The sequence below is a fragment of the Chiloscyllium plagiosum genome, chromosome 6, assembly GCF_004010195.1.
Source record: "Chiloscyllium plagiosum isolate BGI_BamShark_2017 chromosome 6, ASM401019v2, whole genome shotgun sequence".
Taxonomy (NCBI): domain Eukaryota; kingdom Metazoa; phylum Chordata; class Chondrichthyes; order Orectolobiformes; family Hemiscylliidae; genus Chiloscyllium; species Chiloscyllium plagiosum.
Window position 1 is genome coordinate 67454401 of NC_057715.1, and position 26067 is coordinate 67480467.

Genomic DNA, 26067 nt, shown 5'->3' on the forward strand with positions numbered 1-26067 from the left:
GAAGCTGTGGGTGGGAGATCTCCTGAGGTGATGAGGTTATGTATGGTTCTGCGAGATGATGGTTTAGTGTTGGGGGGTGGGGTCATGGTCGAGGAGGAGGTAGGAAGAGGTGTCCTCGAGTTGGCGTTTGGCTTCAGCGTTGTAGAGGTCAGTGCGCCAGACTACCACTGCGCCCCCTTTATCTGCTGGCTTGATGGTGAGGTCTGGATTGGAGCAGAGGGATTGGAGGGCTGCGCGTTGTGAGGGTGAGAGGTTGGAGTGGGGGAGGGGGTTAGACAGGCTGAGGCGGTTAATGTCCCGGCGGCAGTTGGAAATGAAGAGGTCGAGGGCAGGTAATAGGTCAGCACGGGGTGTCCAGGTGGATGGAGTGTGTTGGAGGTGTACGAAGGGGTCCTCGGGGGATCCAGTCCAAATGCAGATGATTAGGGCTTTCTTTTCCTTTCTCACTTCTATAGGAATGAATAAACTCAAAAATATTAATTTGTCAAAATTCAATGCATGTGCATTCAAAGTCTTGTAGAGTAGGTAACATGATAAATTAATTCTGACCAATGCCTCCTTTTGCTGGATGGAGAAAGTGACTCACTAACCATTGCAAAAAAGGGTGGAAGGTGCAAGAGGTTTTTGAAAAGAGATGTTAAATGAACATTTCCTTGGTGGTACTGTTATTAGAATGACACAGTTGTAATGATGAGAATAAGATCAAAACATTAACCACTTGTTTTCTTTTCAAATATTGATGAATACTCCGTATAATTCCCTCATTTCTTGTTTTTATTTCAAATGCATCCACTGCTTTTAGTTACTTTCTTTTGAACTAATTTAAATTGCTAAATATGGTATGGAACAATTGGGCACTTCTGTAAACTCATTCTTAAATGTCTGTGACAATTTAAAACATACTTTTCATTCACCTCTTCCACCAACCACCTTCATTAGAAGTGCATCTCTCCACAAAAGACGAGACACGATTACAGATTTAAGCAGTAAAAATAGGATGTCATCACTGCAGTAGTTCATTTTGCCATTGTTTTCTGGGTTTCATTTAATCATACATTTTTTAAAACATTGTGCATGTTGAATAAAGGAAAATCAACATAAAAGGAAAGTCCAGTAGAAGTGACTTTTCACCCACATTGAAGACCACCTCATTATCACTGTCCTTTTTGTGCTCTTATTCAAACCTGCGCTGTATTCAGCTTCTGACCTATTCTGTTGAGTTTTTTAACCTACTGTTTATTTAACTGACATGCACTGTTTGTTTAAGGCATCAATTACATGTACATGGGAGGTAAAGCATTTAATATTCTATCCTTCTACCTTATGACCGAACGGGAAAAAATACATTTTCTATAAATAACTTGGTAATTAGTATTTAAACCTGCCTTTTCGGAGATTTGTCAAACAGAGTTTCACATTTGCATGCCTGTATGCTTGGGATGACAGTGCCTGAAATAGATTAGGAAACCTAGAGAGATAATAACCTGGATGTTTACTTCCTTTCCCAGACTGTGCTTAACAGTACATTCTTCAACTAAAGCAGTCATTATCTTTCCTTTAACTCTGCAATCTATTATTAATCTTAGGAAGCTGACCATTAATGCTTCAACATATCTCCAGGACACTAACACAATCTCTGATTGAGGGAGCATTACATTCAGTTACAAACAGCGACATAACAATTTGTTGGAAAGAAAATCTGATGGTTTCTATTTTTTTTAAAAAAAACACAAAGAATCCATTCAAACAACACTAAAACGTAAGTTTACTAAAGTTTAAAGGAACTATCTGAACAGTGAGTGTGGAAGTATTAGCTTATTGAATGTGATACATTTCACAGAAAATCTTAAGTTTCATACTATACAAGATGATAGCTGATCAGCTTTTGAATACTGAAATCTTTTTACTCCTGTTATGAAAAAAAATGACTTATGTAACAAATTTTACCCTAAAGTTAACAAAATAAAGGACAATGTTACATTTGAGGAATTTGTACCACATGTTCAATTTTTATCATGAATTGCAGTTTCAGCTCATTGCAGGCAATCACAAAAGAAAAATTAGCCAAATCAATAGAGTCATACAGATGTACAGCACGAAAACAGACCCTTCGGTCCAACTAATCCATGCCAACCAGATATCCTAACCTAATCTAGTCCCATTTGCCAGCACTTGGCCTGTATCCCTCCAAACCCTTCCTATTCATATACCCATCCAGATGCCTTATAAATGCTGCAATTGTACCAACCTCCATTACTTCCTCTGGCAGTTCATTCCATACACACACCACCCTCTGTGTGAAATAGATGCCCCTTAAGTCCCTTTGAAATCGTTCTCCTCTCACCCTAAACCTAAACCCTCTAGTTCTGGACCTCCTCCACCCCAGGGAAAATCCTTTGTCTATTTATCTTATCCATACCCCTCATGATTTTATAAACCTTTATAAGGTCACCCCTCAGCCTCCGACACTCCAGGGAAAATAGCCCCAGCCTATTCAACCTCTCCCTATAGCTCAAATCCTCCAACTCTGGCAACATCATTGTAAATCTTTTCTGAACCCTTTCAAGTTTCACAACATCCCTCCAATAGGAAGGAGACCAGAATTGCATGCATTATTCCAAACATGGCCTAACCATTGTCCTGTACAGCCACAGGATGACCTCCCAACTCCAATACTTAATACACTGATCAGTAAAGGAAAGCATACCAAATACCTTCTTCACTATCCTATCTACCTGCAACTCCACTTTCAAGGAACTGTGAACATGCACGCCAAAGTCTCTTTGTTCAGCAACACTCCCTAAGACCTTACCATTAAGTGTATAAGTCCTGCTCCGATTTGCTTTTCCAAAATGCAGCACCTTGCCTTTATCTAAATTAAACTCCATCTGCCACTCCTCTACCCATTGGAAATCTGATCAAGATCTCATTGTAGTCTGAGGTAATCTTCTTCGCTGTCCACGACACCTCCAATTTTGGTGTCATCTGAAAACTTACTAACTATACCTGTTATGCTCACATCCAAATCATTTATAAATGATGAAAAGTAGTGGACCCAGCACTGATCCTTGTGGCACTCCACTGGTCATAGGCCTCCAGTCTGAAAAACAACCCTCCACCACCACCCTCTGTCTTCTACCTTCAAGCCAGTAGTTATTAGGTTATGAATTAATTTGTGTTTTTAAGTAGGATAGATGAGAAATTTTATATTTTTGAGTTTGTGGAAAAGAATAATTAGTGCAGAGATGTTGCAATGAATCTTAATTCCAAATATAGTCACTATGTAATTTATCTTTTAATTTGTCCTCAGGATGTATATGTCATTAGTGAGGTAACATGCTATTGCTCATTCATTGTTGCTGTAAGAATGTGAAAATGTGTAGCCATTGTTTTACAGCTGGTTGATTACTGAATTGTTTTAGAGAGTATTAAAAAGTAACAGTAACATATTGAATATATTTTTGGACTAGAAATCTGATAGCCTAGAGACCTGACCACAAATGCATAAGAGAATTTACGGAAGGAAAACTCTCAAATAAAATGTTACTATCAGTAATGATTGCCACAAAAGTACCAGATTGACAGGAAATTTCCATCTGGTACATTAATGTTCTGTAGGCAAGGCAATCTGCCATCCTTATCAGATCTGGTTTGATTCCAGACCCACAGAATCAGCTAGCAAATCACAGCCAACAACAATAGGATTAAAATTGGATGGGCCACCTTGCATCAATCAAGGCATTGGACATAATAAAGGCAGACTTAGCCAGTCAACTGTGTAAAATCCTGCTCATTAACATCTCAGAGTTGTTCCACAGACTAGTCAAGTAAAATAAAAAGACATAGTACTGGAGATACTCAGCAGGTTTGGCAGCATCTGTGGAGAGGGAACAAGAATTAATGTTTTGAGTCCAGTGACCTTTTCAGTCAAACAAAATCCTGGTATAATCATGTCCACAGAATCATACCTTTCAACTTCTAAGACTCCGACTTCACCATTCCTTCGTCTTCCTGTTCCACCTACAGCACACACAATCCAGAGATGATGACAAAGGGCTAAATCATACCAAAACTCAGCAAGCTGTTAGTTTCATTGAGTTTCATAAAGGGTTTCTTCCTTGAGGCCTAGCAAGTTTTCTCCAGCCATTATCCCAAACCCACCTCATTAATTAGGTGACATACCCTTACGGTGTTCCTCTTGGATGATGCTAACTTGATTCTCCTGCTCATTGTAGGTGGAAATACTTGGCATTGCCAGGATATCCTAGGTTCATGACATTAGTCCCAGAAGTAATAGATAAGGGGAAATTGACAGGAAGCTGAAGGTCCTCATTGGCAATGTGGTGCAGGGAAGGAACATCCTCATACCTCAGGACTGGCAGAGGAGGCAACACCACTAGACCCTGCTAGTCTGGTCTGGGGTTTTCACCTGGGTTGGTGCAGTCTCAATCATCCGGAGGACCATGCAGCGATGCTCCAGAAATGTCAGTTACTTTTTCTGCTGCACCAGTATAAGTGTCACCATTTTCTGTACTAGGATCTCCTGATGGACAGAAGCCCCTTGACTTACCTGTGGACTACACCCCTTCATCTTTGAGATATGGCCATTGGTTGGAGCACATGCAGTGTGTTTTTTGTATAAGCTGCAAACACATGTTGAAGGTGTGACATTGTAATAGAATGGTGCCATGCCTCCCAAACTCTCCACCCCCTGAATGCTGATAGCCACAACAAGCTTTCCACTGTGTTGAGCAGCAAGTTGGGAGAGATGTACTGGGAGCATTTAGGCTCTTGCTCAGGGAGCAAAGCACAAGATGCTATGAGCATCCATGTAGATGTAAGTCGAATGAGCAACCCAATGTATTTTTCTTTATTCATTCAGGGGATCAGTGTATCACTAACTAGGTCAGCATTTGTTGCCCAGTGGGCAGATAAGAGTCACCACAGGCTGGTACAATTGCAACATTTAATAGGCAATTGGATGGGTATAGGAATAGGAAGGGTTTGAAGGGATATGGGCCGGGTGCTGGCAGGTGGGATTAGATTGGATTGGGATATCTGGTTGGCATGCGCAGGTTGGACTGAAGGGTCTGTTTCCATGCTGTACATCTCTATGACTCTATGACACATTGCTGTGGGTCTGGAGTCACATGTAGGCCAAACCAGATAAAGATGGCAATTTCCTTCCCTAAAGGACATAAGTGACCCAGATGGGCTTTCTAAACAATTGACGATGGATTCATGAATTCCTGGGGAAGGGCTTATGCCCGAAACGTCGATTCTCCTGTTCCCTGGATGCTGCCTGACCTGCTGTGCTTTTCCAGCAACACATTTTCAGCTCTGATCTCCAGCATCTGCAGACCTCACTTTCTCCTCCAGAATGGATTCATGGTCAACATTAGATTCTTAATTCAGATTTTTTTAAAAATTGAATTCATATTCCAATGTCTGCTGTGATAGGATTTGAACCCAGGTCCCCAGAACATTATCTGGGTCTCTGGATAAACAGCTCAGCAATAATACCATTAGACCATTGCCTTCACCAAAGATGTTCCCTAGTCCTGTCTGTGAGCCAGATGCCTGTCCCTAGGCACAGAGTATCCTTGCAGTAGCATTGCAGCAAACGATACAGGTGCATTCCAAAGTTTAGTGTTACAATACGAAAACATGCCAAGAGTGGATCAAATACTTGCCATGATGTTTCCAACATCTGTGATCACGGAGTACATGCCCCAAGATGGAGATCCAGAGGAGCAAGTGGCATGCTGGAATCATTAGATGACTACTCATACTTTATGTCAGGAATTCCTCATGCCTAGTTTCTACCTGATGGATGGCAGAATGAGAACATGTGTATCCGTGAGCTTGGGTAGTAATGAAGATGATAATGAACAACAATCCCCATTAATAGGTCTCTCACCAGTGTCACTAGAAATGATCTCATCTTAGTGTCCAGAACTTGGTTGAAAAATGAGAGATTTTGGTCTTGATATCAAGAAGAGACTCACCCAACATCTCACTGGATTTTCCAAAATTTCTCAACATAACCCATGTCAATTCAGGAGCTGGGAAGATTCTGCCCATAGAGATAGGAGTGAGTGATCATGGACGTACTCATATTGACGTAAATCCCCACAAACTCCTCATGGCATCAGATCAAACATTGGCAGGACACCTCCTGTTGATGATCATCACTCCCCTCCCTTCAGTTGTTGAATCAGTACTGCTCAGGGCAAGTTGTTTCAGTCCAGGAAAGCCCTGGAATGTGTCCAACAATGGAAAAAAAACCCAGTCAAGCTCTACAAAAAGCTGAAGAAATGCAATCTAGGCAGAAACACTCCATCAAACAATTCTCAATCATCACCGTGATGGAAAGTGCCATTGATGATGCGTCAAGTAGCACTTATTCATCAATGCTCGGTTTGAGACCTGGAGAACTATTAAATTCTAGACCATATTAGAACCTTGATCCAAGCAGATATGAAGGAACTGAATTCCAGAGGTGAGATGAGAATGATTGATCTTGAAACAAGGCAGCATTGTGAAAGTATGGCATCAGAGAGATTATATAAACTTGAAGTCACTCGGAATCATAGCAAAATCTCTCCACTGGCAGGAGTCATGCAACCACAGAAAGTGATTGTGATTGTGGAACACCAATTATTTGAATCCCAAGATATCACTGCAGGAATTTCTCCAGGTAATGTGCACAAAAGCTTCAGCTGCTTTATCATTGACCTTCCCTACATCGTAAAATCAGAAATAGGAACATTCACTGGTGATTGCACAGTGATGGTCATTTCCATTTATAATTCGCCAGCTAATGAGACAATGCAACAAGACCTCTAAAACATTTAGACTTGAACTCATAAATGGCAAGCAATATTCATGCCATACAGGTGCAAACTATAGATCCACCCAGCAAGAGAGAATCTAGCTACCTCTTCTTTATGTTCAACGAATTTAACGTCAATACCCTGAGAAATCGCCATTGATCTGAAAACTAACTGGGTCATCCACATTAATATCATGGCTACATTAGAAGGTCAGAAGCTGGGTGATATGCAGCATGTGATTTACCTCCCAACTCCTCAATGCCTTTTTTTACAATCAATGAGGCACAAAAGTTAAGGAGTGTGATTTACTGAGTGAGTGCAATTTGAACAACACTCAAGAAGTCTGACGTAATCCAGAACAAAATAATCCGTTTTGTTGTCAGCCCATCCACCATTTTAACCATCACTCTTTCCACCACAACTACAGCAACTTATCAAGGTTTCTTCAACATCACCTTCCAAACCCATGACTTCTACCATCTAGAGAAAAACAAGCATTAAGCTGCAGGGAACACCACCAGCTCCAATTTCCCCTCAAAGTTAGACACTGTTGTGACTTGGAAATATATTTCAGTTTGTTTATTATTGGATCAAAATCCTGAAACTCTGTAATCGGCTAGACTGTTAGTGTATCTTCTTGATACAGACTGCAGCAGTTCACCAAGATCATTCATTACCTAGGATGGGGGATTTCACAAATAGAGGGCACAACTTTCATGTGAGAAGAGAGAGATTTTAAAAAGCCATGGGCAAATATTTTTGCACAGAGGGTGGTTCGCATGTGGAATGAGCTTCCTGAGGAAGTGGTGGATGTGAGTGTAATTACAACATTTAAAAGCCATTTGGATAAGAACATGAATAGGAAAGGTTTGGAAGGATATGGGCCAGCAGCAGACAAGTAGGACTAGTTTAGTTTGGGACTATATTCAGCATGGACTGTTTGGGCTGAAGTGTCTGTTTCCATGCTGTAGGACTCTATGACTCTATAATATCTCATGTATATTTGGAATTGTAAAGTAAATATTGACCTTGCCACTGGTACCTATATCCAATAAACAGAAGTAAAAAGCATATAGGCTAGCAATTTTCTCAGAATTGCGCCCACTATGCCATCATAAATTTGCTGGAAGTATAGTGGATGCCCCAGAAATTTCTGATTGTAGTATGAACTCTCATAACAGACTAGGAATACTTTGCTGACTGGTAAGCATTTTCATTTTGCTTGTAGTGTTCTTGAGATGTGAACGTTGCTGACAAGGGTACATTGATGATCTATCTCTTGAGTGGCGATAGATCTTCTGTTTGAGCTGGCGCATCATGGATGGTAATCCCACAAAGATGTTCTGTATAAAATGTCATGATTTTGATTGAGGAGTGAAGAAAGGGCAGAATACCCATCATCTATGATTAAGGGAAGTAGCAAGTCATGGTATTCTGTTCTTACTGGTAGGAGTTGCAGTTGGGAGGTGGTCTTCTAGTAAACTTGCCAAGTTGCTGTAGAGCACCCAGTAATTAGTGCATCATACAAGCAAAGTGTACTGATGATGGAAATATTAAATATTAATTTTAGTGGCAGGAGCACTGATGAGGCTGATGTGATGATCTCGAATTTTACAGTTTTGCCCAAACATGAAAGCGATGAGCATTCCAAAATATTCCTGATTTGCAATTGTCATTGATAAGAGGTTTCAAAAGGTCAAGACATGACATTTTTATCACCATGTATCCAGCCACTGCCATGTTCTTGTAGGTACAATGTTAATATATTTGATCCTGTGAAGCCTGTGTTCAGTAATAACCCCCCACATTGTTAATAGTACAAGATTCAGCAATGGTGATGCTGTGAAAATAGGGAGAGCTAGTTGGGAACTTTCTTGTTGGAGATGGGCATTATCTGATATTTACAAAGTATTGGCGTTAGCTGCAATTTGGCAAACCAAGCCTATTGTTAGCCAGCTCCTCCTAAGGGTTCACATGAGCTACTTTGTGATTGTGAATGGAATTGATCACTGTAGGGTCATCTGTAAACAGACCTTCTATGGTATTATAAAAATAGGAATGTAATTATAAAGATGATAGGGCCAATGATGCTGTGTTGAGGAACTTTAATGGTGTTGTCCTGAAGCTGAAATAATGACTACAGTACAAGCACAGTCTTTGTATCAGGTATGAGTCCACCCACTGGAGTGTTTTCTCATTGATCTCTCTTTTGCTATAATACTTCGATGGTATCATTAATTGAGTGCTATTTTACTTTGGAAACCAACTACTTTCACTTCCCTCCAGCATTTATCTCGTGTGTCCAAGTCTGGATTAAGACTATGACAAGGCAATCAGTCAAGGGATGCAGATGGAACCTAAATTTAGCATTGTTGAGATTCTTAGTGGATAAGTGTCAGTTGGTGGCACCATTGATAACTTTTCCATGACTTTGCACTTTACTCATGTTGTAAAGGAGACTTTTTCTTCAGTTTTTTTTCCTGACAGTAAGTCCAGCCGCAACTGCCATGTCCTCCACCATGTGTAAGGTAAAGCATGGCGACAGCTTCCAAATCCCCCAGCAAGATTGGGTATCATACCTTGTTTTACTGGCACCAATCTAATTCCCACTGACCATCCAGCCAACTAAAAAAAAGCACGCCCATAAGAAATCCTAGTTTGCATGCACAGTGTAGTTTGGAGCAGTGAATATATGAATAGTGATGGTAGAGTAGCCAGTTTTATTTTCATGTCATGCTGATCAAGGATATCTTTCACTCTTAGCATTTTCCATTAGATTTGTTGGAAGGTTGGACTTACAAGTTGGTACTTAACTATCTTGACTATGTTGTGAATGCACCTTCTTTGGCCATCAAATTCTGCACTGAGATTCTAGATCAGAGGCAGATATGCATTCATTGCACCACAAGACCTGGAAGTGCAATAATATGCAGTAATTGGTCGCATTAGATTTGGCCAGATTGAGGTTAGGACATATCCAACCAATTTTCCCCATTATTAAGTAAATGCCAGTATCATTTCTGTATTGAAATAGCTTGGCTAGAGGAACAGTTCATTTGTACATAGATGTTTTCTGCTCAAGATTTGAGATGCTCTCAGGATCCTCAAGCTTTTCACCATCAAAATTATTCAATTGCATTCTCTATTACGACACCTCGGCCAATCAAAGTCAAATAGCCATCCAGCCAGAACCCCTTTCCTCCTGCAGCATAAGTTTTCATATTGATTTGTAACTTAGCATTCTTGCTTTTATGCTGATTAATGCAAGATGGCATGTTTCTCTCCTACAACATTCAGATGATTTGTAACTTCCTGTATATTGATGTAAATTGATTGAGCATTGTCATTTATTTGAAACCTTTAGTGCAAAATCCAGAAGGTTGTTCCATATGGGACTTTGTCTGAAGAAACATATAAATACATAATCCATGTCTCTTACATTCACCATGCTGTTCATTGAACCTCTTTCTCTTATTAGTTGGCTAGTTTACTACTATCCTCAACTGGATTTCATTAGGCTACAGTGCTTTTGTTTGATCTTTTGGCTTGGGCACCATTTAAGTTATCAGTGTCTGCTGTTTTCAGCGTTTGACTTGCAAGTACAGTGCTTTACCACAATGATGCCTCAGTCTGAGGTATACCTCATATTGCTCCTGATGCAGCCTCTACATACGCTGTGGAATGATCTTTCAAAATCAACTTGTGACCCAATACACCTCTTCAGACGTCTCGCAACTCAGAGTACTCTTAAACCAAGTGCAGTGTTGTGCAAGTTATCAGTCAAATTCCATGAGAACAGGTTTTGTGTGTTTAAGGCTATTCTGATATAGCCACTTTCCAGATGTCCATTATTGCACAATTGCGGAATATAGGATCTCACTTTTGCAAAATGTCCTTTATTTTATTTCAAGCAGCTTTCTATCAATAAATGGGCCAATTATGCACTATCTTATTTCAAAGATTACATTTGAAATGCTTCTTCATCCTTCCAAAATGCTCTATTTCTTACAATGCTATCATTTGCTTTCTACAGCATTTGCAATGCTACACATCTTATTCTCTGAACATTTATAATCTCTCTAGGATACCTATTACCAGTTCCATTTTGTAAAGTAGCAACTTCAATTTAGAAAAGCATTTTACGTTTTTTTGTCTTTTATCGAGTTGTAATTCTAAAGCCTTATCAAAGCGTCAGCAGTCAGTGATGCACTACATTATAGTCATAATGAAAGAAGTCCCACAGGTTTCATTTCTCATCTCTCTTTGTTGCAAGACTTCAGAATTTGGAGATTCCCTCATTATATAAGAACATGAGAACTAGGAATAAAACTGGACAGATCTCCTGGCATCAACCGAGAGACTAAAAACACCAAATCCTAATGACCCCGTAAAGTCCTCCTGTTGAACTTCTCAGGATTTAAAGCAAAATTGGGAGATTTGTCCCACAGGCTGTTTGAGGAAAGCCTGACACAGTCACAGTCACTGAATAATACCTTTTGGACAATGTCTTAGACACTATCATTATTATGCCTGGTATGTTCTGACCTATTGGAAGTGATTGTTCATTAATAGAGTTTAGAAGAAAGTGAGGACTGCAGATGCTGGAGATCAGAGCTGAAAAATGTTTTGCTGGAGAATCGACGTTTCGGGCATAAGCCTAGGAACCCTCCAACTACAAGGGATGAATGCTGATTTCTCCAGCTTCCTCATTTCCCCTCCCCCCACCTTATCTCAGTCCCAACCCTTGGACTCAGCACCGCCTTCTTGACCTGCAATCTTCTTCCCGACCGCTCTGCCCCCACCCCCTCTCCGGCCTATCACCCTCACCTTAACCTCCTTCCACCTATCGCATTCCCAACGCCCCTCCCCCAAGTCCGTCCTCCCTACCTTTTATCTTAGCCTGCTTGGCACACCCTCCTTATTCCTGAAGAAGACCTTATGCCCAAAACGTCGATTCTCCTGCTCCTTGAATGCTGCCTGACCTGCTGCACTTTTCCAGCAACACATTTTTCAGCTCATTAACAGAGTTTCCCAGGGAGTCCTCAACATTGATTCCAGACCTTACTAAGTCTTTATGGCACCAAGTTTAGTTGGGGAGGAGGATACCTACCGCCATTTGCCACCTACTGTCTATCTAAGGTGGGGAAACAATGCTCCTCTTTGTAGAGCACCATTTGCAAGAGCACTGAGAGTAACAAGGGCATTTGATGTAGAACTGTTAGGAGATTTAATGTCCACCACACATAGGATGACTCAGTAGTAATCCTACTGATTGAGTTGGCTGAATCATATCAACTGGGGTCCCTTGCAGGATTTGAATTTATTGGAGTTAAAAGGAGTCTGTGCCTTTTAATTTGTAAAGTAGTGTATGTACGTGAATATGTGCGTAGAAGAATTGTGCTGTGGTGAGCTTTATTGTATGGAATTTAAAGATGCCTTTGAATAGTGCAAAGGGTTTTCTGAAAGTGGAAGACATAACAATGCATTATTTGAAATCTTTGACTAAAGCTAAATCGAGGGAGTTAGCCAAAAAATTGAAGGTAGAAGTTTTAGCAGGATCTCATAATGATGAGGTGCTTCAAGTGATTATCCAACATTTAAAATTAAAAGAACTGAAACATGAAAGTGGGCTGTCACAGCTCGAAATAGCTAAGATGGGGGTAAAAATGAAAAGACTTGGGTTAGAAGATCAACTGAGATTAAAGGTCATAGAGGTTGAGAGAACTTGAAATCGAAAGGGAGAGAAAAGAAAAACATACGTGAATTGGAAAAGGAGATGAAATTTTAAAAATAATTCAAACTTCTAAAAAACAAGAAAATTAGAAAATGTGGGTTAGTCGTGGAACAGCTAAGAACAAAGAAGAGAGGATGTATTAGTTTTAGAGAACATACAGAAATATATCAAAATAGTAAAGGAGTCAGGTTGGAACTAAAAGTGATATAAAGAAATCAACATGCTCCCAGTATAATACATTTGGACACACCAAACCCAATCACTGGAGGTTAGATGCAGTAGTAGGAATGTCTAATGAATCTTCAGAAAAGGGAGCATCTGGGAAGGAAATAGATATTAAAAACTGCAGTGGTAGTATAAAGAAAATATGTTTCCTAAGAATGTACTAAACAGAGAGATAGCTTAGGACAAAAAGTCATGAAAACTAATCTTCAAATATTGAAAAGAAGAATCATGGAGGCGCTGAATATTTTATCTCAAATGGGAAGGCATTTCCTTATAACTTTGCATCAAGGAGGTAAACCAATAAAGATATTAAGCAACACTGGAGCAATTCAGTCACTATTTGTCTTCCAGAGGGATGAATAAAGGAGAAAATATTAATTGGAGGTATTCGTGGAGATTAAAAGCCAGTTTCATTACACTGAGGAAACAGTGACTTGGCAAATGGAGAAGTTATAGTGGGAGTAATTAGGAAAATTTGTACAGAAGGGATTTATTTTAGTTTTGGAAGTGACCTGGCAGGTTTAGGAATTTTGGCTGCAGCAAGGGTGGGTGAACATCCATTGGAGTTAAAAGAAATAATACAGGAGGAATGTTCCAGATTTTCTAACCATGCTATGACGGATCTCAGGCCTATAGAATTAGACAGGAAGAAAAGCAATCAATGAAATAGAGAAATGATTTGGAAATTCAGTTAATTGGATACAATTTTCAAAAAGTAACTGAAAAATAATAAGACATAAGACCATAAGATATAGAAGTGGAAGTAAGGCCATTCGGCCCATCGAGTCCACTCTACCATACCATGGCTGATGGGCATTTCAACTCCACTTATCCGCACTCTCCCTATAGCCCTTAATTCCTTGTGAGTTCAAGAATTTATCAATCTCTGCCTTGAAGACATTTAACATCCCAACCTCCATTGCGCTCCATGGCAATGAATTCCACAGGCCCACCACTCTCTGGCTGAAGAAATGTCTCCTCATTTCTGTTCTAAATTGATCCCCCTAATTCTAAGGCTGTGCCACAGGTCCTAGTCTCCCTGACTACCAGAAACAAATTCCCAGCATCCACCCTTTTTAAGCCATGCATTATCTTGCAAGTTTCTAATAGATCTCCCCTCAACCTTCTAAACTCTAATGAATACAATCCCAGGATCCTCAGCTGTTCATCGTATATTAGGCCTACCATTCCAGGGATCATCCGTGTGAATCTCCGCTGGACACGCTCCAGTGCCCGTATGTCCTTCATGAGGTGGGGGTCCAGAATTGGATACAGTATTCTAAATAGGGCCTAACTAGAGTTTTATAAAGTCTCAGTAGCACATCACTGCTTTTATATTCCAACCCTCTTGAGATGAATGAGGATAAAGAGAATGAGGCTGATTTGTTTAGCACATCCTTTTTAATAGAAATGCCACAAATGAATTTGATGCAGAAGAAACAGTGGTGCAACAAGTCATGGTTCCATCTGAATATCATAATTACATTTTAGGAGTGACCTAAAACATTTCAATGGCAGTTCACTTAGATATTAGGAAAACACAGGTTAAAATATTGAAATATTTTTATTGGCTAGGATTACAAAAAGACATCATCAAATTCTGCTAATCAAGCCGTCTATGTCAACTGGTGGGAAAACTTCAACCCTCAGTTAAAATTGTACGTTTAATTTTGATACCAGTACTTGAAGATCTGTTCAACTGCAAGGAAAGCTAAAAAGGCTAAAGTTTGAGATTTTGTTGCTACAGACTAGGTTTTAGTGTTGTTACCTATGTCTAGGGTCCATTAAACTCGAGGTTCAGTGAATGTTAGTAAATCCTACAGAAACTCAGTGATGTGCAGAATGTAGCGAGTAGACGCAAGAAATAATCAGCAAATGTGGCATGTTAGAAATGTTAGCTATTATGACAGGAATGCTGGTTATGGAAAAAATGTACCGTAAGACTGAAAGAAGTAGACAGTGAAATGGAACTATCAGAACAATTGGAGAATAAATCAGCATTTGAAAAAATATGACCATCCAACAATCAGATTGGATAGTATGAAGATGGTTAAAAGGTTAGATTACATTGCTAATGTAATATTGGCCTTTATTTCAATGGGGTCGGAGTGTAAGAGTAGGCAAGTCTTACTGGAACATTACAAAGTGCTGGTGAGACCAGATCTGGAGTACTGTGACTAGTTTTAGTCTCCTTATTTAAGTAAACACATCATTTAATTGGAGGCAGTTCAAGAAAAGGTTCAAGAAAAGAGTAACCCCTGGTATGGAGGGATTGTCATATGAGCAAATGTTAAATAGGTTGGGATTCTACTCACTGGAATTTAGATGAATGGGAGGTGATCTCACTGAAACATCTCGGATTCTTAAGGGTCTTGACAGGGTAAATGCTGAGAGGGTGTTTCCTCTCATTTGAGAGTCTGGGACTGAAGGACATAGTCTTCAAATAAAGTGGTGCCAATTTAAGACTGAAATGAAAAGGGATTTCTTCTTTCAGAGGGGTTGTGTCTTTGAAAACCCTTTCCACAGAGAGCTGCGTATTTAAGCCTGAGATAGATTTTTGATTAGTCGGTGAATCAAGGGTTAACAGGAAAAGGCAGGAAGTGGAAATGAGGAACGTCAGACCAGCCATGATCCTATGGAATGGTGGAACAGGCACAAGGGACTGAACAGCCTACACCTGCTCCTTTTTTAATTAATTGTGGGATATGGGGACATCACAAGCTGGCCAGCATTTATTGTCTATCCCTGGTTGCCCTTGAGAAGCTGTTGTAGTCCACCTGCTGTGGGTTGACCCACAATGCCATTAGGAAGGACTTACAGGTTTATGACCCAGTGACTGTGAAAGAATGGCAATATATTTCCAAGTCAAAATGGAGAGCGGCTTGGAAGGGAACCTACAGGTGGTAGTGTTCCCATGTATCTGTTCTCCCTGTCAGATTACAGATTACAGATTTACAGATTACATTACAGTGTGGAAACAGGCCCTTCGGCCCAACAAGTCCACACCGACCCGCCGAAGCAAACCCACCCATGCCCCTACATTTACCCCTTACCTAACACTACGGGTAATTTAGTATGGCCAATTCACCTGACCCTGCACGTCTTTGGACTGTGGGAGGAAACCGGAGCAAACCTACGCAGACACGGGGAGAACGTGCAAACTCCACACAGTTAGTCGCCTGAGTCGGGAATTGAACCCGGATCTCTGGCGCTGTGAGGCAACAGTGCTAACCACTGTGCCACCGTGCCGCCCTTCTAACCAGACCATTTCTGATGGTCTTATAATCTACAGAATCATGTTTATCTTCCAGAAGGCTATCAAAGTGACATATAAGGGTTATTACAGAATTATAAATCAATTTGTGGGAATAGCAAATTTGGCATTCAGATGGAAATACATTACTTACAAAATGACACCTCACAGACTCAGTCCAGAGAGATTATTTTAAGTCAGTGAAGCAACAGGGTTCAGGATGGACAATGATATTACAGAACTAAGTTATAATAGCTGAATCCTACCTGTAGTGATGGTGCCAAAAACAGATGAGTCATGGAATTTTGTGTTGATATTTGCAAAATCAACATGGTAACAAAAGCACTCTCGTATCCAGTTCTGAAATTGGAGAACTATATTTGAATGAATTGGGCACACATGATTCGCCGCCTCCTGCTCCTAATTCATAAGTTCATATCAGCAATGATAGGGGAGCCCTGCACATCAGATCAAAAGACAAGTTTCAAGAACTTGCAATCATCTTCAACCAGAAGTGCCAAGAGTATGAGGATTGGCTAGCTAACCACTTTGCTGCTGCAGTTAAGCCTCTATATCTAGGTACATGCATGAAACTCTTGCTGTAGACCTTCTTTGCCTAGTCAACTAACTCTGTATATTTTTGGAGACACATTCCTTCAGCCCATCCACAGAGAAGCTGAATTTTGATGTGGTCCTCACTTTTGATACTGTATGGCCAATGATGTGTCAAAGAAGCTAAGTGCTGCCCAGCTATGTTATGCCTTCTTTTCGCTCATTTCTAGCTAACTTTGGAGATTTACTACACCTAAATTCAGGTCCTCATATCCTCAAGTTACTTTAAATAATTACGCTATCATAAATTTGCAGCAGATCATTGTTATACTCAATTACTGCAGTTGCTCAGAAAGCCTGGAAGTTGGATTAGTTGCAGTGGCCGAATCAAAAAGCCAACGAGGGTAGCTCTACCAAACTCCTAGGATTCCTAATAATCTGCCATATTCCCAAATGTAAACAACTTTTATTCTCTGAAGTTACTTCTTTAATGCATAGGACACAGAGCACTAAATCCCAGGTTTAGTGTAATTTAGTCATTAACTTTTGATTTATTAAGTTTTTTCTTAATTTATCAATGTTGATTATGAAGTTTGTCTTCATTCTTACTTTATATAAATTATTTATACTATCAGGTTGTAGGAACTCTTTGTCTTATGAACTGTGATCAGTGGAAATTGAATTCAGACTGCTGAAACACACAGAAATCTTATAATTAGAAGCCTTTGTCTTGTCAGTCTGAGATAGATTTTAACCTAGTTTTCAAGTTAAAAGAGGCAAATGTCAAACTCACTGTGGTTATTCTATAAATTTTACTTTTTCTTTCAGATTACAGATCAAGCCAATTCTGTTGAAACTTGTGAGATAAATAAGGATGAAACAACATCAGGATATATCACTAAGTTTCAGCTGACACTCTGGGGAACCTACAAGATTGAGCTCCCCAAAAGGGAAAAAAGTACGTAAATCTTAAAATGTCTGCAATATTGGAGAGATAACAATGCAAAGAGTTTTAGTACAAGATTTGAATGCTAAGCAAAGTACTGGGGATAGAGCCAGATTTTCATACTAAATGTGTGTTTGCATACGTGTGTGTATATACATATATATATATATATATATATATATATATTCTATAGTGATGCCTAGTACTAGAGCCTTTTATAGATGGAGGCATCATCTCCACATCAACCCTGTCATGACCCCTTAGGATTTTATATATTTTAATGAAGGAGAAAGTGAGGACTGCAGATGCTTGAAATCAGAGTCGAGACTGTGGTGCCGGAAAAGCACAGTGGGTCAGACAGCATCTATGGAGCAGGAGAATCGATGTCTCGGACATAAGCCCTCCATCAGGAATGTTCCTGATGAAGGGCTTACGCCTGAAACATCGATTTTCCTGCTCCTCAGATGCTGTCTGACCTGTTGCGCTTTCCAGCGCCACACTTTTCGACTCTATATTTTAATCAAGTCATGTTTACTTTTCTAAACTCCAGCAGAAACAAGCCTAATGTGTCCAACTTCCTGCATTAGATAACTCACCCATTCCAGATATTAATCTAGTAAACATTCTTTGAACTTCCCCTAACATAGTGACATCTTTGCTTAGAGGAAGTACTTGAGATACAGTCTCACTAGTGTCTGTTGACTGAAGCACTGCCTCTCCACGTTTGTATTCAATTTCCCTCATCATAATGATAGCATTTCATTCATTTTCCTAATTTCTTGCTGTACCTACATGTTTACCTTTTGTAAATCATTCACCGGGATACCCAGAACCTTCTGCATATTAGGGTTCTGCAATATCTCACCATTTATAAGCAAGCTTTTTTTCCTGCTAAAAAACACAATTTCACATTATCTCACATTAGATTCCATTTACCACGTGTTTGTCTACACACTCTAACTATCTACACACTTTCATTATGTCCTCTTCACAACTTGCTTTCCTGTTTTCAGCAAATTTGGCAACCATAGTTTTGGCCCCTTCATTCAAGCAACTTTTATAAATTGTAAACATTTTATGTTCCAGCACCAATCCTTCAAACATATCACTAATTATATGTTGCCAATGCGAAAAAGACCCATTTACAACCAATCTCTGCTTTCTGTTAGCTATAAGCTTCTGTCCATGCCAGCATGCTCATCCCTGTACCACAAGCTTTTACTTTTTCCCATAGCCTTTGAATGGAACTTTATCAAATTCTTTCCAGAAATCTAAGTATAGAATATCCACCAGTGCCCCTTTCTTCACAACACATGCTACCTCCTCAAAGAACTTAAATAGATTGGTCAGATACAATATCGTAAAACCATGTTGACTGTCTCTGGTTACCTTGAACATATCCAAGTGTACTATAATGTCTTTACTAATAGCTTCTAATGTGAAGCTGATAAGCCTGTCGTTTCCTGCCTTCTGCCTGTTTCCTTTTTTGGATAGATCAGATATATTTGTTATCTTTGAATTTAATAGAATTGCTCCCAAATCAAGAGCCTGTTGTAAAATAAAAACGAATGCATTATCCATCTCACCCATCACTGCTTACAAGATCCTGGATAAAATTGATCAGGATGTGGGAACCTGTCAGCCTACAGTTCAAATAAGTTACTCAGTACAAATTTTCTAGTGATTTTAACTTTGCTGAGTTTTTCCCACTCTTCCATTTTCAGATTTATTGCTGCTTCTGAGTCATTACCCATGTCCTCAAAACTGAAAACTGATGCAAAATCAATTCACCTGGCTTTTCCTTGTTTTCCATTATCAGTTCTCTAGCCTCAATTTCTGTTGGCCCAATACTCACTTTGTTAGCTCTACTCTTCATTAAAAATTGATAGAAACTCTCACTATCTATTTTTAAAGTTCTGACTAGCCTCCTCTCATAATCTAATGTTTCTCTCTTTAACTTTTTGGTCATTTTTTATTTTTTAATATTCTGTCCAACCTTTTATCTTCCCAGCTGTATTTTCACCATTATTTGCTTTTTCTTTAAGTGTGGTGCTTTGTTTATTATGTTTACTTCACTGTCTCTTTTGATCTCTCCTAATCTGCCAATTTACTTTAGTCAGCTCTGTTTTCATGCTCACACAAATGCCCTTATCTAAATTTTAAAAATTCACTCCTCTCTGCCTCAAAGTGAATTCATATTATGACTGCTGCTATGCAGGGATACCTTCACAACATGATCATTTACTAATCCATCTCATTGCACAATACTCACTCTAATGTAGCCTGCTGTCTGGTTAGCTCCAGAACATGCTGTGATGAGAAACAATCATGAAGGCATTCTAATGAATTCCTCACCTAGGCTACCTTTGCCACTTGACTTTTCCAGTTGATTTGTAGGTTAAAATCTCCTGTGATTATTGGCATGCCTTTCCAACAAGTTCTCGTTCATGCTGCTCTCTACCATGTCATTTTTGTTAGGCTCTATTCTGTTTAAGACAGCATCTAAGATTTAAGTCCAATCCTGTTTGTTTCTAGTCCTTGCTCTCACACAAAGACAGTAAGATAAACAAACACAATTAAGGAATAAATCAAAAGGGAAAAATAAATGAGATGTAACTGGCCATGTCACTTAAGCAGTCTCTACAATCTGTAACGTCACCAACATATATCTTGGTTGGTTTCTGATGAAACAAATGCATGCAGATAGCTTCCAGTAGGCTCTGAGGAATATTCACTTAATTCTTCTAACTGAGATTCTATTTTCTGAACTTTCAATAAGTTGATACTGAGAGGACAACCAGAGAGCAATCAGACCCTATCCTGTAGCTTTTGCAGGCACAATCCTTCCAACCTGAACACATTTTAATACAAACTGTTCAATCTCTGGCCTCTCCTTGTCAGACTGACCACCTTCCTGTAAGGTTCCAATAAACATACAGCATCGCCATTTTCTTGAGCATAAGGTTACTCTATAGTTGATGCATCTATAGACTTTTTAATTAGAATTAAGCTGCAATTAACTTTCAGACCTAGCTTTATAAGCAAATAATAGCTTCTTGGTTTTTTTTTAAAAACAAGCTGCTGCTACCAAACCAAAAATTATAAGAAGGGTAAAATAACATGATGAAAAATCAGTGAGGGTTCTAACACAGTAATTATTGCTCTCTATTCCAGCACAGAGCTAGATACAGCATGGTTGCACTAGCATCTCATTTTGTAATAGGCAGAAGTCACTAATGTGCAATGAAAAATGAATCCACAATAATGAATTATGACTTTTATTTTATATCTCTTGTATTTTAAGTAATTATGTATTTATTCATGTAAGTGATAGAAATGCAAGCAGCCAACGGCATCTATTCAACTTCAAATGCTATTGGCATGATAGTGCAAGCAAAATGTGGTACAGCATCAATAAGATCGAAATAGAACCCAGATGTGGAGAGTCAAAAGATTATAAAAGATCAGTCACATGAATCAAGATGGTCTGTGCATCACTTAAAGAGAAATGGAGGAGCAAGTATGCAAACAAATTCACTAACTCAGTATTTATAGGAAATTTCAGCAGTACAAAAATTAAATGGCCAGAAGAGGTGTGAAAAAGGGATAAAGGAATAGAATTGCTACAATTCAGGAAGGACTTCTTTATGACTCACCATGTAGAAATCCAATATTGGAGAATGAATCAGAGAGGTAAAGATAATAATTGCATAGAACATAACCGTTAGAGAGGCTAAGGTTTTGGATTGGAAGAAATTTGATTTTAAGGAGCAGTTAAAATAATTTGGGGTACCTAACAACTATATTAGCAAATCCAGTTCAAAGAGGAATGGGAAACATTTGAAATGGTGTTCAACAGAATCAAGGGAAACTGTACTTGACCAAATAACAGGAACAAGTTAAATACGAAGATAACATAATGGATCGATAAGGACATTAGGGCAAAAGTAAAGGATAAAGTACATAACAGTAACAAGGGGGTTCTGAGGAAAGGCCACTGAACCTGAAATGTTAACTCTGATTCCTCTCCACAGATGCTGCCAGAACTCCTGAGCCTTTCCCAGCAATTACTGTTTTTGTTTCTGATTTCCAGTCTCCACAGTTCTTCTTTTATTTAGTAACAAAGGGGAATACATAAAGATGAGGAGAGAAGTCAAAAAGAAGTTAGGAAACAGGAACATTTAAACTTAATTATCAAGTATCATAAAACTAAATAATAAAATATTCTAAATACATGGAAATAAAGTAAAAGGGAATTAAGGATGAAAATTAGGCCACCAGGGGCTGGATAGGAGGCAGTCATAACAAAGTGGCAGAGATATTAGAAGATTATTTTGCTCCATTATTTACTAGGGAGACAGATGAGCCTGACATGAAATCAGAATATGAGATTAGAAATGATGTAGCTACATTTAAAGTTGAAGAAGAAGAAACATTAAATAAATGAATTAATTTCATTTTAAGAAGTTAAAACCCTTGCTCAGAATGAATTGTATCCATGTATTTTTTTAAAACAATCCTTAGGAAAAGGTAGCAGAAGCACTATTACATATAGTGAATTATTCATTAGGAAGAGGTATTTTGCTGAAGAACAGGCAAGCGGCTAAAATTACACTTATATTTAAGAAGGAAGACAGAATAGTCAGCTTTATGTAAGGGATAGGTTAAAATATAGAATCCTCTAAAAAAGAAAGCAAAAATTATCCAGAATCCAAGATATAATAAAGTCAATGCAATAGCGAATAAATTGATTTTAAAAGGGAATCACTTACTTGACTAATCTCATTTAATTCTTTGAGAAAGCAACAGAGAATAAACAAGGCTGATGCAATGGCTTAAAAACTGCACATTTTGATTCATGGGACACTTCACCTGTATTGGGAAAAGAGGGAGCTGTTCTACTGAGATGGGTGCTATCTCGATCAGCTGGGAGCAACATCAGCAAACTGTATAACTTGGACTATGGATAGAGCTTTAAAAGAAAGGTGAAGGGAAATTTAGAAGTCTAAAGAGGGAAGTCGAGGCAATCTGGCAATGTAGCAACAAAAGCAAAAATGTGTTTTAATAGTACTTACAAATGTGTTACAATGAGGTGAGTAGGTCCTTAGAGACTCCCTTGCATGGGAAAATATCATAAACAATAGGAAATTGTAGATATGTTGAACAAGTATTTTTGGGCTGTGCTTTACCAGTCTCATGGTGACAAGCTTGACAACATAACAACTGAAAGAATGAAGGAAGTCATGTTGGATTGCTTCCCAATATACTTCTACCACCTAAGAACTTCACCCAGCGTGCTCTGGGGTGGCACAGTAGCTCAGTGGTTAGCTCTGCTGCTTCACAGTGCCAGGGACCCAGTTTCAATTCCAACCTTGGGTGATCATCTGTGTGGAGTTTGCACATTCTCCCCGTGCCTGTGTAGGCTTCGGCCAGTTTCTTTCCACAGTCCAAAGATGTGCAAGTTTGGTGGATTGGCCATGCTAAATTGGTCATAGTGTTCAGGGATGTGTAGGTTAGGTGCAGTAGCCAGATTGACTTCCCAATTCATAGAGGACAGCAACCAATTCGCATGTGGAAAATCTCAACTGGGAGCACTTTTCGAGCTTGCTGACATTTTGTCAACAGCAGAGTACTCTTCCATCCAACCCTCACTTTCCATCATATATGGAAGCTGCTGGGAATGTCAATAGGTAATCCTATCCAGAGGATTTGTGTCCTGATAAGGTTCATTAATAAAACTTTACTTACTTATTTTACTTAGTAGCCAAGACCAATCCAGCAGAGAGACATATGCTCCACCCCACTGGATTAATCATTCCAGACTCTGTTTTCTTGATTTACTGCTGTGCAGTCAAGCTCCATATTGAGGCAGACTTGTGGGTTTCTGATTTGCACCAAGCATACCCACTTGTCCCAATTGTCCTGTCTGAGATCCAGAACTATTGATCCTCTGACATAGCAGTATTGATAGTCCACGCACTGTCCTTAACATGGCACTCAGTGCAAAGGCAGTAGTTAGAACCTTGCTTCCAAGAATATTGCTTTCCCAGTCTCAATCCAAGCAACTACAGGTTCAAACCCATTCAAGGTTCTGACATCAGGGTCCCAAAGTCTGCAGCAAAATCCACACTTAACATCTGTTTTCATGGTTAAAAGGCCAAATTGCAGCCTAGATAGAATATAATAATATGACTTCAACAAGAGAAAATATACTGGCAAAACTTCAGGAATTAAAAACCAGCAAATACCTTGAATATGAAGTCTTACATTCACAAGTTCCAAAACAAAATCTCCAGAGATAATGGTTATGATTTTCCAAAATTCTGTTGATTCTAGTATATCCTAGCAGCTAGCAAATGTAATACTACTATTCAAGAAAGGAGGGAGAGAGAGAAACTAAGGTAATAAAGACCTGTTTGCTTCATTTCAGTCATTAGGAAAATACTTGAATCGATTATTAAAGATGATTTAACAAAGCATCTAGAAATTCTTAGCATAATTTGATAGTGCCATGTAATTTTATGAAAGGGAAATTGTGTTTTATAATTTTTTGAGAATGTAACTAGTAGGATAGATAAAGGGAAGCCAGCCAATGCAGTAAATTTGGATTTCCAAAATATGTTTGATAACTTAGAAAATGTTAACATAAAAATAAGGACTTAGTGAATTGGCAGTAATAGATGGCAATTTGATTAACAGGCAGGAGGCAGAGATTCGGTGTAAATGAAGAATTTTAAAGTTGTCAGGCTGTAACCAATATAGTACCACAAAATCCCTGATAGGGCGGCAACCATTTACAAATTATGTTAATGATTTGACAAAGAGACTAAGATTAATGTATCCAAGTTTATTGGTGATCCAAAGCTAGGTAGGAGTTTAGACAATGAAGAGAACGTTAAGAGAATGTAAAGACTTATAGACAGGTTAAATGAGTGAACAACAGAGTTACAGATTGAGTATAATGTAGGAAAGAGAGTTTATTCATTTTGGTGGTTAAAAATAGAAAAAACCTTTTTGAAAGGGGTGACAATTGTAAATGGCAGTGTTCATGGAGACTTAGGTGTATTCACATAGGGAACACAGGAAATTAATAACCAGTCCCAGCAAGCAGTTAGGAAGGCAAATGGCCTTTCACTCTTTATTGCAAGGAGACTGGAACACAAGATAGGAAGTTTTGATATAATTTTATAAGGCCTTTGGGGAGATCACACCTGATGTACTAGATGGATATACTTACTTTGCATGTGCTACAGGGCAGGCTCACAAGATACATTGCTGGAATGGCAGTTTGTGTAAATTGGGCCAATATCCTCTGGAATTTAGAAGAATATGATATGGTATCATTGAAGTATTCGGGATTCAGATTGGATCAGCAGGACAGACACTGAGAGGTTGTTGAAACTAGAACAAGATGCCACAGTCTCAGGATAAGGGGTGGACCATCTGGAACTGGAGTGACAGGATACTTCTTCATCATAAGGGTTGCAAATCTTGGAATTCACAACTCCAGACATTTGGGAGATACTTCATGATAGAGTATTGTCAAAATTGTCAGAATTTTGTTTATCAGATGACATGAGGAGAAAATTGAAAAGTAGAGTTTGGTAGACATATTGAAAGATGCAAGGAGCTTTATATTCTACTTATATTTTGTATTCTTGCATGTAATTTTTAGCTGTATTTCAAAAAAGCTCTTGATATTAAATAAAGCCAAAGTATGTAGATTTAAGTGACAAGCAGCAGAATGCATGGCAGGAAATAGAGCATAGAAATACAGATGTCTGGTGAAAAATAATGTACTGCAAATATGTGCTGGGATCACCAGTTGTTAATCATTTAAATTAACAATTCAACTTTGGAATCAAAGCACATTTTCTAAATTTGCAGATGACTCTCAGCACTGGAGGATAGTCGTACTGACCAGGATTCCAACAAACTACAAAAAAGCTTTGATAAACGTGTAGAATAGACATATAATTGCCAAATTATGTTTCAATATAAGTAAGTGTAAGTGATGTTTTTGGAGTAAAATAAAGAAATCTCATACTAAATGAAAAATAAGGATCTAAATGAGATAAAGTGGAGTTTAAATACACATACTGAAACTGGCAAACTAAGTTAATAAGTCTGCATATGTAAGCTTTAGATTTTATTTCTGGAGGGATAGAATTGAAAAGTAGAGAAATTAAACTAAACTTGTGAAAACTTAAGTTATATGATACTTGGAGTAAGTTCATAGATCTATTATTACAGATCATTGCACTGCATTCTCTGGCACACTTCCCCTATTGCCCTATTATGAAAAGGAATTGAAGTATAGGGAACGGTGCAAAAGCAATTACAGAGATGATGCTGGAACAGCAAGATTGCATCTGTCAGGACAGGTTGTTTTTTTTTCTTATTTTACTTGAAAAAGGGAAAGCTAATGGGTGACTTACTAGAGGCCATTAAAATTATGAAAGGTTTTGATGGAGTAGACACAGAATGAATATTTCCATTTGTGAGGAACAGCATAACTAGA

The 26067-nt window shown here is 38.8% G+C and overlaps 1 protein-coding gene across 1 annotated transcript in view; it reads left to right on the forward strand.

Annotated features, from left to right (window-relative positions):
* Nucleotides 1-26067, forward strand: part of LOC122550661 (PC3-like endoprotease variant B) — an 869748-nt gene that overhangs the window by 820161 nt on the left and 23520 nt on the right. Inside the window, exon 17 of the mRNA XM_043691743.1 lies at nucleotides 17429-17558. Coding sequence (XP_043547678.1) covers nucleotides 17429-17558 — 130 coding nt within the window. The remainder of the gene's footprint in view (nucleotides 1-17428; nucleotides 17559-26067) is intronic.